This window comes from Lissotriton helveticus, chromosome 10 (assembly GCF_964261635.1).
Source record: "Lissotriton helveticus chromosome 10, aLisHel1.1, whole genome shotgun sequence".
In the NCBI taxonomy this organism is placed as follows: Eukaryota; Metazoa; Chordata; class Amphibia; order Caudata; family Salamandridae; genus Lissotriton; species Lissotriton helveticus.
The window spans coordinates 409,895,141-409,907,761 of NC_136071.1; the positions used below are offsets into that span (position 1 = coordinate 409,895,141).

Here is a 12,621-nt window from a genome sequence, read left to right on the forward strand (position 1 = left end):
GGGTGGCGTGCTTGAGGGTGGTCATGTTGTCCGGTGTTGGCTCCCTTCTCCAGGCCTTCTCGAGGGCTCGGCAGTTCTTCTTGGAGCTCTTGAGTTCGTCGGTGAACCATGGGGCCTTCTTGCTGCCGGGTCTGCTAGGCGGGGTCCTCAGTGGGGCGAGGTCGTCTGCGCAGTTGCTGATCCATTTCGTGAGGTTGTCGGCGGCCTGGCTGGGGTTCGCTGAGCTGGCGGGAGGGTGCTGGCTCAGGGAAGCGGCGAGCTGGTCTTCTGTGATCTTGTTCCAGTTTCTTCGAGCAACCTGTTGCTGGTGGTGGTGGATCGTGGATCTTCTGAAGGTGAAGTGGACGCAGCTGTGGTCCGTCCAGGGGAGCCCGGTGGCGTGGCTGAAGGCGATGTCCTTGCTGGAAGAGAAGACAGCGTCGAGTGTGTGTCCGGCGAGGTGGGTGGGGGTGGTCACCAGTTGCTTGAGTCCGAGGTTGGCGAGGTTGTCAAGCAGGGTGGCGGTGTTGCGGTCGTTGTTGTTCTCCAGGTGGAAGTTGATGTCCCCCAGGAGGATGTAGTCAACGGAGGGGAGGGCGTGCGGGCTGATGAAGTCGGCGATGTCTTCGCTGAATTGTGTGCGTGGCCCCGGGGGTCTGTAGATGAGGGTGCCTCTGAGGGTGGTCTTGGGGTCCGTGTGGATCTGGAAGTGCAGGTGTTGGGCGGTTGTCAGGGTGTCGTCGGTGTTGGTTGTGATGCGGATGGTGTCCCTGTGGATGATGGCGATGCCTCCTCCAGTCTGATTGCCGCGGTCTCTTCGGGTGATCTTGTAGCCCTCTGGGATGGCGATGGCGATGTCGGGCGCTGAGGAGTCGTTCATCCAGGTTTCCGTGAGGAAGGCGACGTCAGGAGTTGTGGTGTCGAGGAGGTTCCAGAGTTCGATGGTGTGTCTGTGGACGGAGCGGGTGTTGAGTAGGATGCACTTGAGGTGGTTACTGTTGGTGTTCGGCTTGGCGGGTGCTGGTGCGGGGCAGGTCCGGATGCAGGAGAACTTGCAGGCGTGACAGCTGAAGGGTCCGTGGGTTCGTCTCGGGGTGGCTCGGTAGCATCCCGGGATTCGGCCGGTGTTGAGTGCGCTGAGGGTGGCGACGTCGTACGTCCGGCGGGCGGGCTGGGGTCTGCGGGGGCACTGGTCGCAGTCCAGGCGCGGACGGGCGCAGACTGGCTTACCTTTGGCGCACCTTCGGCGCTCAATCGGTGCTCCCACTGCGCGCGTCCGCTGCGCGGTCGCTCTGGGGGCGTCATAAGAAGGGAGCCGGGAGGGAGAGTCCGCTGGGAGGCGGGTAGCGCGGGGACCAATTGGCAGGCGGGGGGGCGGGTTCGAGTCTGAGACGGCGGGAAAAGCTGGGGGCTCGGCTGGCGGCCCTGCGGCGGCTGGGGCGGCCCTGCGGCGGCTGGGGCGTAGGCTCGGCTTCTGGCGTCAGGCTACTGGCAGCAGGTAAGGAGGAGCAGGCAGGGGGTGTGGGGGCGACCAGGCCGTGGTGGGCGCAGTGGTCCCTCCTATGGGTGGGACCAGGAAGGGGGGTGGTTACACCCCCTTTCCTTTGTCCAGTTTCGCGCCAGAGCTGAGGCTGGAGTGCCCCAGCAACCGGTTTGAACTGGGGTATGCATGAAGCACCTAGTGTGCCTCAGGCAGTGTCTCATTCTATTCAGCCCTCCATGTCCCAATACACAAAGTCCTGTCTAGGGTGGTGCTCGCACCTCCCTAGGCAGGAAACCTATTGTCCAAGCCTCCCTGACTGGAAGGATTCCCAGCAGCAGGAGGTCAGACTTGCGTCTGTGGCAGCAGCATCCATTTTGTGATGCTGGGGCTCTGGTTAACTTTAACTGTGTACAGTAGTTTCAACATGTCTTCTCCCTCTAGAAGGGTGGCATGCTACCCCTGTCGCCAGAATTGGCGAGGGGGTAGTATTCCAAAGCGTATGACACCTTACACGACATGTTTAGATAAAGCCAAACCAAAGTTAGCATTCAACCGCGAGGATTAAAATGCACTAAAGAGTATATGGTATGGCAATATCATAGAACAGCTATAAGGACATGGTTCCGAAAGCTGCAGACAGGCTCAGCTCATGCTAGAGCACCATCTCACACATAACCAAGCACTCTGCCTCCAGGATTTTTAAGGCCTGCCATAGAAGTGACTTATAGGTTACTGTGTGTCTATATATAAGGTAGGTATAGGGATACTATACCTAAGCAAGGGGTGATTACACGACCTTGCCCCAGCTGAGTGATCAGCCAGTTGTGTCAATTTAGGTGGCCAGCCAGGGGTGGCATAATATACGCTGCAGCCCCTGGTAGGCCTTGGATGCACCTATGCCCTGGGTACCTATAGTACACTATACAGGGGCTCATAAGGTGATCCAACATCCAATTGGAGATGTACCTAGAGTACATGGAGTCCATTTTACAATGAGAGCAGATAGCCTGGGGCACTGATTAGCAGGATCCCAGGCCAACTAAGTCGAAAACCAGCTAAACACAAGGCAAAAAATCTGGGGTAACCATAGTCAGGTATCCACCTTCCTACAACCCCAGCGAGCTCCAGAACTACCATCCCATCTCACTCCTCCTGTTTCCCGGCTAAGTCCTGGAGAAGGCCATCATTCTACAACTCCTCAAACCCCTGGAGGGAAACAACCTGCTAGACCCTTCCTTATCGGGGATCTGAACCAACCACAGTACAGAGATAGCCCTGATTGGCGCAACAGACAACATCTGCATCCTGCCCAACAGAGGAGAATCAGCTGCCCTGATCATACTCTACCTCTCCGCAGCCTTTGACACCATATCTCTCTATACACTCATCGATCGACTGCACCAGATCGAGATGACAGGTGAGGCGCTCAAATGGATGGCTTCCTTTCTTATTGGACGCACCCAGACAATGCTACTCCTTCCGTTCACATCTCAACCCTAACTCACCATCTGAAGCATCCCTCAGTCCTACACTCTTCAGCATCTACTTGATACCACTTGCAGACATCATCATAACCCACAACATCAGCTTGGTCTCCTACACCAACGACACCCAGCTCGTCTTCTTGCTCTCAGAGGACTCTACCACGACAAAGACCAACTTCCTCAAATGTATAAAGAACGTCTCAGCCTGGATGAAGAACAATTTCTTGAAGCTGAGCAAAGACAAAATTGAAGTACTGATCTTCGGCAGACACTCCTCCTGGTGGCCCTCAGAACTCGAACCCACCCTCACTCCAAAAGACCACACCCGCATCTTGTCATCATCCTGGACAGCGAACTCTTCATGAAAAATCAGGCCAGCACTCTCTCTCAGCCTTTTCCCACACTCTCCTTATGCTCCTCAAAGTGTTCAAGTGGCTCCCCATCAGCACCAGGAAAACTGTGATGCAGGCCCTCCTCACCAGGCGGCTGGACTACGGCAATGCAATCTGTGCAGGCACCACCACTGAGCTCTTGAGGAGACTCCAGACGATCTAAAACACAGCAGCTAGATTAAAGCTCAGCCTGCCAAAGAGGACCCACATTACCTAGCACCTGAAAAACCTCCACTGGCTCCCCATCCAGAAAAGATGCCAATTCAAGTTCCTGACCCACCTCTACAAATCCCTCATGACCAAGGACCCGCCTACATGAACCACTGCCTGAACTTCTGCCTACCTTCCAGGAACCTTCACTCCGCTCACCTCACCCTTGCGCAGGTACCAGGCATCCACCGCTGCCACACCGGAGGACGCTCCTTCTTCCTCCTCTACGTCAAGTCCTAGAACATGCTTCCCCTCTACCTCCACACTTCACCCTCACTGGTCCACTAAAGGATGGGACTGAAGACCTTTGACTGACTCTGCAGTGTAGTGCCTGGATACCTTCTAGGGTGACAAGCAGAGCTTTATATGTACTGTATGATTGAATGGCAGTTAAATCCGGAGGTGGCCCAGGGTTTTTTCCTGGAATGGTGAGCACCCCTTTTTTATATTTTCTCCAACTCCGAGAATGAGCGGTTTCAGCACTTTTGCACATTGAAGGGTCCAAGGATTATTTTGCTCAAAGACTAGTTCCGTGTGGAGTGAAACTCTTTGACTCCTGTACTCATTCTTGCGGATACCTCTCCTGACCCAGTTACTGAAGAAGAACCTGGCCGACTGGGCCCAACTCATCCTAGTGGCCCCTTATTGGGCTCAGAGTGTATGGTGTTCTGAACTTTAGGGCATGAGCATCTGTACTCCAATCAAGCTGACTCTTTAGGAGGATCTCCTGATCCAGCAGCAGGCAGGGATCTGCACTCGAGCCTGCTCAGCCTACACCTCTAAGCCTGGAAATTGAGCATTGACAGTTCAGTGCTTTTGACCTTCCTCCCGAAGTAGTAAATGCCATCTTGGTAGCCAGGCGTCCCTCACCCAGAGCTGTATACACCTGCCGTTGGTATAAGTTTGAGTCCTGTTGCTCTTTTAAACAGATCAACCTACTCCATGCCAAGCTGCCTGAAGGTTTGTTGCTTGTGTTGCGCTTGGACCATCAATGACTTACTTTATAGGCTGTTTGATGGTACCTGTCTACTCTTTCATAACTTTTTACAGTTGCTAGACTCAGTTATGATGAGTTTCCTCAAGGGGTTACAATTTGTTTTCTCCTTCTCCATTTATTATTCCCTAATGGATATAAATTTGATCCTTGCATTCCTCATGTGTGTACCCTTTGACCCTCTCTATGCTATTCTCTCTGACTCCTTACCCTCTAGAAAGTCTTTCTTATCAACAAAACAGGTGAGTGAGTTACAGGACCTGTCTGTTAACTCACCCTACACAATTTTCCAGACAAGCTGGTTCTGCAGACTCGAGCCTCCTTCCTATTGAAGCTAGTTGATTCTTTTTCATGTCAGTCAGAACATCGCTTTTCCAGCATTCTTTGCTCCACCTTGCCCATCTAAGGAGGAAAAGAGACTTTGCTGGCTGTATCCGTAAAAGCCTTCAGCTTTTACATTGATTGCACCAAAGAACGATCAGCTCTTTATCGGATTCTTTGGAGAAAAGAAAGGCAAGGCTGTGCAGAAAAGGACCATCTTTGTGCTGGATCGTACTCTGCATTAAATCTGCTACAAACTTGCACAAAAGCAGCCCCCTCAAGGTTTGCGGGTGCATTCTACCAGAGCTTAAGCTTCTACCACTGTGCTTGCATATGTGGTTCCGGTTCTGGACAGATTGCAACTTTGACATTACTGCACACATTCACAAGGCACTATTTTCTAGACAGCCATGTCTACCTGGAAGGGCACTTTGCCTGCTTAGTTCTTCAGGACTTTTTGGTTAGAGCCAGTTCATAGACTCACATCTTAGGAGGTCCTGCTTTGTAATCTATTCAAAGATAAGGAATCTACGCTTATAAGCCTCTGTCAGAAGAACAAATCATTTACCTTTGGTAAATCACTTCTTGGTAGAGACTATCCTTAACAGCTGATTGCTTATTGACATTCCTACCCCTTTCTGTGCACTTGGCTCTTTCATCTAATGAGATTCTAACTTTGAGATCTACACAGTAGTCACAATTGATATGATTATTGCTCCACTTCTGCTGGCCCACATGAGTCGGAAAGCAACTGAGGTCAGCATGCATTAGCGGCACTTATATAGGCCTGGGCAGGTCGCGTCAAATGCGGAACGATTTTGACACGGAGCTGCCGGCGCTCAGGGGTACTGCTGAAGATTTTTCTGGATCTAGTCTGACGCCTGGGGAATTATAAGCTCTGGAATCTGTGGTTGAAAAGAGCATTATCGAAAGAAAAGTATTTGTTCTTTCTCAAAAGCTTCTTTAAAATTTAAACGGTGTTTGCGTTCAGTAGTTTTGTTTTGTTAAGTATATGTGATGTTTCAATGTACTTAAACATTCTGACGGTATTTTTTAATTTTTTATTATTACTTTGAACAAAAGTGTTCCAAAAAGTAAATATATTGCAGTGTGTCCTACGTTTAAACCTTATTGAGTGTTGTCAAGTAGATTTTTATAACTGCACATGCAAGAATGGAATAGGATTTTATCAATTTATAATTGATTCAATATTTTGCATTGTCTTACAATTGTCACCTCACTTGGTGTTGCAAATTACATTTTTAATAAATGTTGTTTCTCCTTTTGTGTTTTTAGGTGTTGTCCGCCATCCCCATTCAAGGAAAATACATCCACAACATGAATGCGTAGATCTTGAAGTAGACCAGCAGACAGCAGTTGATAAGCATAATCTGGAACGCAAATGTGCACTACTGGAATACATCACGTATGATTGAAATTCTTTTTAAAATTTTTTTTTTATTTAATTTTGTTCAGACAGATAAAACAAAGCAGATCAGTGTTCAAGCACTACACAGAAAATTGCAAAATAGACATCTTACATGGGATATTAAAGCAATAATAAGTTTGAAAGGTCAGTTCCATTACTCTGGTACATTCTGTATGGTTAAAATACACCTCCATATACATTAAAGCAATCCACATGATCATGGTTATTGAGACATGATGGCTATAAATGTGGATGTAGCAGGTTTAGAGGTAGTAGAGCATCTGAGTCCGGGAGAGAGGGCCAACACACACTACAGGGCCATCCTATTTGGAAGGGTAGTTTGCACCAAATGGTAGTTGTTAATGTAACTATTGGTGTTTTTGGCAGGGTTGCAGCTGTCTGGTCTAGGGTCGCCGGGGAGGGATACATTGCTCTCCCTGAGCCATATCGTGAAGGGTTCCCAAATATCTTTTGGGCGCGATGCCCTTGGCATGAGGTCCCAGAATGCTGCCTATTGCTCTAGACAATAAACTATGTCTCGTATCCACTCTGCAACACAGGGCCTTCTGGGGGCTTCCCAATGTATAGCTAGTCTACGCTTTGCGAGCAGTTGCACCATAGCTGTTGGGCGGCGTTTCACAGGTGGAATCTCCTCCACGTAGCCCAGCAATGCAACCAGTGGGGAACATACTAGTGACAGTCCAGTGATGGCCCGTATGGGTTCATATACTTCCTGGATCCTGAGAGGCAGAGGGAGACAACACGCCCGTGTTGCCTGGGCGATACAAGTGACTACTGAAGCACTGTTTTGCCGGAAAGGGTCTCACATGAGGAATTCTGTTATCTGAAAGAGACACGTTAGTGATAGATTCCTTACCTTAGAATATCCCCAGGCGTCAGACTGGATCCAGAAACCTTTGCGTAGCAGTACCCTTGCACGTCGTTAGGCGTCGTCTGCGGCTCTGCGTCCGTCGTCGGTGTCGTGGGCGCCGTGATGACGTCGTTGGAGTACTTAGACGCCGCCTCCGTGTGCTGACGTCAGTTCTTCTTTTTTCCGCGCCCGCAAAGCGCAGATCTGGAAAAAGCAGTAACCCTTAGTCGATTTTTGACTAACTTTTGGGATCATTTTTGATCATTTCTCGAAGTCCTACGACTCCGATCGGTGCCGTAGGGATGCCTGGCTTTAAGCACTGTGAAGATTGCGACCGCACGATGTCGGTCACGGATCCTCACCACCTGTGTCTAACTTGTCTAGGCGTCGACCACGACGACAAGGCCTGCTCCGACTGCCGGGCCCTCTCTTCGAAAGCCAGGCAGGAGCGGTCCCGCAGGCGACTCGAACTCCGGCAGCCGGTCCAGCGCCGCGAGAGGTCTCGGTCCCACGGGAGGTCGAGGGACAGGTCGCGGGCTCGGAGCCACCACAGTTCCGAGAGTAGGCCGCACTCCTCCGGGTCGAAGTCGTCGTCAGGTAAGAAGCACAAGAAGCCGAAGAGGCGTCATCGCTCTTCTGACTCCCCCCGACGCTCGGCTCCATCGGAGTCGCGGGCGCCGCGTCAAGCTCCACATCCTCCGGTCCCTGGGCGAGACGCGACGCCGGAGGAGATCGAGCGCTTCCTCGTGGCCATGAGGTCCCTCTCTCCTCCGACGGGCTCCGCTGCGCCTTCGGGCCCAGCGGACCCGTCTGGGGCCTCTAGTGGGTCGGGAACTTCGGCCCCGACGCTGTCGGGTGCTTCGGCCACGACGCCGCCGACGCCTTCGGGCCCGGCGCCGCAGGGCCCCCAGTCCCGACACCGCCGGCGCCTTCGGGCCCGGCGCCGCAGGGTCCAGCGGTCCCGGCGCCTTCGGGCCCGGTGCCGCGGGACCTCCCTAGACCTTCTTCGGGATCTGGGTCGTCGCCGGTGGACCTTACGACCTCCCCGGCGTCGGTCCGTCAGGTGTCGCCTCCGGCGCCGTCTTCGGGCGGCGCCGTCCCCGATACCTTCTTCGTTCCTGTTCCGACGTCGGAACGGCGCCGCTGGGCGCCGCTTCAGACGGCGCTTGGGGAGTATCACTTCTATGAACAGGTCCCATTGATTGAGAACCCTGAGTATCAGGAGATGGGTGATGAGGAGGATTGGGAGGGGTCTGAGGACCCTCTGACCCGAGAGTGTCAGTCTCAAGAGGACTGGACAGGGGAACTTGGGGAGGCCAGTGGCCTGGCCACCTCTCCAGACACTGGTTTTGTCTCCACTCCTACCGTGGCTTCAGAGGAGGGGGCAACCTATAGTGTGGTGTTGATGAGGGCTGCCAAGGCCTTGAGCCTTGAGCTCCCCGTCGCGGCCGTGAGGACTAACCTCCTCACTGAGGTCCTTAAACCGCAGTCAAGCTCGTCCGAGCCTCTGCTGCCCTTTAATGAGGCCTTGACCGACGTTCTTTTGGGCACTTGGTCCAGGCCCGCTACGGGTTCGCCCGTAGATAGGAACGTGGCCAGACGCCACCGCCCGGCCCTGGGCGACCCATGTATCCTGTCCACCCACCCCACCCCCGAGAGTCTGGTCATCCAGGCCTCCAATTCCCAGACCGCATTCCCGTCGGCTCCGCCTGATCGGGAATCCAAGAGGTATGAGAATTATGGAAAGAAAATATTCTCCTCCCTTAGTTTGGGACTGCGGTCTTCCAACACCGCATGCCTCTTGGGCCGCTACACCCACTCTCTGTGGGAGACGGTTGCGGAAGTGCTGCCAGAGTGTCCGTTGGAGGTACGGGCCAAACTTGGCCAAGCCCTTGTGGAGGGTCGGGATGCAGCCAAATATTCTATCCGGTGTGGGCTGGATACCACCGACTCACTAGGTAGAGCGATGGCAACGACGGTGGCGGTTAGGCGCCACGCCTGGTTGAGGTCCACCAACTTTTCGGCAGATGTCCAGAACACTCTGATGGACATGCCGTTTGATGCCCGTCGCCTTTTTGGCGACAAGGCAGACCATGCGCTTGAGCGCTTTAAGGACTCCAGGGCTACGGCCAAGTCCTTGGGCCACTCGGCCCCGCGCCAGCAATCGGGTGCCTTTCGCTCCTTTCGTGGCCACGGAAGGGTCGTCCCCACACGTGCTGCCAGCCACACGCCGCAAACTAACATCCAGCGCGGTGGCGGCCGTGGAAATCGCCGTGGAGGCGGTCGGGGTCAACGGCGAGGCCAGTCCACACCCTCCCCCGCAGCATCCGCCTCAAAACCCTCCTAGTCTGTGCTTTTCGGCCCATGTGACGCCAGTGGGGGGCAGGGTTCGCCATCACCACTCTCCTGGCGCACTATCACTTCGGACAGGTGGGTGCTGCAGATCGTCCGAAGGGGCTACTCCCTCCCCTTCGAGACGACCCCTCAAGCCATGCCACCGCAACACCACCGCGTATCGGGGGATCACTTGCGGCTTCTGCAGGAGGAAGTCTCGGCCCTCTTGGCCAAGGGGGCCATCGAGCGCGTTCCTGGGCCAGAAGTAGGACGTGGTCGCTACTCCCACTACTTTCTGGTACCCAAGAAGGGCAAAGGGGGCCTACGCCCTATCTTGGACCTACGGAACGTCAACGGCTTCCTCTGGAAGGAGAAGTTCAAGATGCTGACTCTGGCTCAGGTCTTAGCTGCCCTGGACCCTGGAGACTGGATGGTAGAGTTGGACTTGCAGGACGCTTATTTCCACATCCCCGTCCTGCCGGCCTACCGGCGCTACCTGCGGTTCACGGTAGGCCACAAGCACTTTCAGTTTACCGTGCTCCCCTTCGGCCTTACCAGCGCCCCACGGGTGTTCACGAAGGTGATGGCGGTGGTCGCAGCTCATCTGCGCAGGTTAGGGGTTTCAGTCTTCCCCCTACCTCGACGACTGGTTGTTGAAGGCGGGCTCGCCCCAGACAGTCGTCAGCCACCTCCAGACGATGGCAGACCTCTTGCACCAGCTGGGGTTCTCCATCAATGTGCCGAAGTCACACCTGTGTCCCTCTCAGAAGCTCCTCTTCATCGGAGCGGTTCTCGACTCGGCGCAGTTTCGGGTTTACCCACCCGAACAGCGGGTTCGGGATATACAGGCTCTGATTCCAATCTTCCGGCCTTTATCCCGAGTTTCGGTCAGTTTGACGCTGCGGCTTCTGGGGCTGATGGCTTCCTGCATCCTTCTGGTGCATCACGCCAGGTGGCGGATGCGGGCTCTGCAGTGGGACCTGAAGTTTCAGTGGGCCCAGCATCAGGGCAACCTGTCCGACCATGTCCTGATCTCGGAGGGCACTGCGAGACAGCTGCAGTGGTGGCTCACGGACCGCGATTGGGTCAGCGGCAGATCCCTCTCCCTCTCCCTTCCCCAACCGGAGCACGCGGTTGTGACGGACGCGTCCCTACAGGGCTGGGGAGGCCACATGGGAGAGGCGGAGATCAGAGGCCTCTGGTCTCCGGCGGAGGCCCGGCTCCATATCAACCTTTTGGAGTTGCGGACGATTCGTCTAGCACTGAAGGCATTCCTCCCCTCTGTCTGAGGGAGTGTAGTGCAGGTGTTCACGGACAACACCACCGCCATGTGGTACTGCAACAAACAGGGCGGGGTGGGGTCGTGGACCCTCTGCCAGGAGGCTCTGCGCCTCTGGCAATGGCTGGAACATCAGGGCGTGACTCTGGTGGTTCAACACCTGGCAGGTTCCCTGAACGCCAGGGCGGACGAACTCAGCCGCCGGTGCATGATGGATCACAAATGGCGTCTGAACTCGGACGTGGCGCAAGGTCTCTTTCTGCAGTGGGGAGAGACTTGGTTAGATCTATTCGCCACCGAAGAGAACGCGCAATGTCATCAATTCTGCGCGTTGGAATTTCCAAGGCGGCACTCGCTCGGAGACGCTTTTCGTCGCGAGTGGAGTTGCGGTCTGTTGTACGCCTTTCCGCCTATACCACTTCTGCCCAGAGTGCTGAAGAAGATCAGGCGCGACCGGGCACAAGTCATCCTTGTGGCTCCGGACTGGGCACGAAGATACTGGTATCCCGAGCTACTCAGTATGTCAGTCGATCCCCCGGTTCGTCTGCCTCTTCAGGAGGACCTTCTGTCGCAGCAGCAGGGGACGGTCCTCCACCCGAACCTGTCCAGTCTCCACCTCCATGCTTGGAGATTGAGCGGCGACAGTTGAGGCCATTTGACTTGCCTCCTGAAGTCTGTAACATCATTCTGGCAGCCAGGCGTCCCTCCACAAAGTCGGTATACACCTGCAGGTGGAACAGATTTGTGGCATGGTGCACAGCAAAGGCTGTGGATCCTCTTTCTGGGGTTCTTCCTTTTCTTCTTTCTCTTGCCCAGCAGGGCTCTGCTCTGGGCACTATCTAGGGCTACCTTTCTGCCCTTTCAGCCTTTTTGAGGCTGCCTGATCAACCTTCTTTGTTCAAGTCCCCTATTGTAAATCGAATTCTGAAAGGCATCACGCACACGTTTCCACCTGTTCCCTTTGTGATGCCTCAGTGGGACTTGAACTTGGTTCTTACGTTTCTGATGTGCGCTCCCTTCGAGCCACTCCACAACTGTCCTCTTCGCCTTCTCACTTTGAAGACTGCCTTCCTGGTAGCCATCACCTCTGCCAGGAGAGTGAGTGAGCTCCAGGATCTATCCTGTAAAGCTCCTTTCCTTTCAGTCCATCCGGACAAGGTTGTGTTGCGGACAAGGCCCTCTTTCCTACCCAAGGTAGTCACAGCCTTCCACATTGGGCAGTCCATCACCTTGCCCACCTTCTTTCTGCCTCCGCACCCCTCGAGAGAGGAAGAGAGGTTCCACCGTCTGGACCCAAAACGTGCGCTCTCGTTCTATCTGGATCGCACACGCCAGTTCCGGGTGGATGACCAACTCTTTGTTGGTTACGTGGGCACTAAGAAGGGGAAAGCGGTACACAAGCGGACCATCTCGCGGTGGATCATCTTGTGTATCCAGGCGTGTTACTCCTTGGCAAAGAAGGAACCCCCTGTTGGGCTGAGGGCTCACTCTATTCGAGCCACAGCGACTACAACTGCCTTGGGCCGAGGTGTGCCCTTGCAGGACATTTGCCAGGCGGCTACGTGGGCCTCGCTGCACACGTTTGCAAGACACTATTGCCTGGACAGCCAAGTCCGGAGGGATGGCTTCTTTGGCGTTCTCTCCTCTAGGACTTTCTGGTGTGATTATTGATTCGCAGACCCACCACCGGGGATGGTATTGCTGGGGTATCTATTCTAAGGTAAGGAATCTATCACTAACGTGTCTCTTTCAGATGCACAAGTTACTACTTGTGTAACGATATATCTGTAAGAGACATTAGTTAGTGATAGATTCCTTACCGACCCACCCATCCTCCCCGTTGTG

At 54.2% G+C, this 12,621-nt stretch overlaps 1 protein-coding gene across 4 annotated transcripts in view; it reads left to right on the forward strand.

The window, feature by feature from the left end:
• Positions 1-12,621, forward strand: part of GTF3C1 (general transcription factor IIIC subunit 1) — a 2,559,884-nt gene that overhangs the window by 1,610,921 nt on the left and 936,342 nt on the right. For all 4 annotated transcript variants that reach the window (XM_078662887.1, XM_078662886.1, XM_078662885.1 and 1 more), the window contains exon 20: positions 6,160-6,289. In XM_078662887.1, coding sequence (XP_078519013.1) covers positions 6,160-6,289 — 130 coding nt within the window. The remainder of the gene's footprint in view (positions 1-6,159; positions 6,290-12,621) is intronic.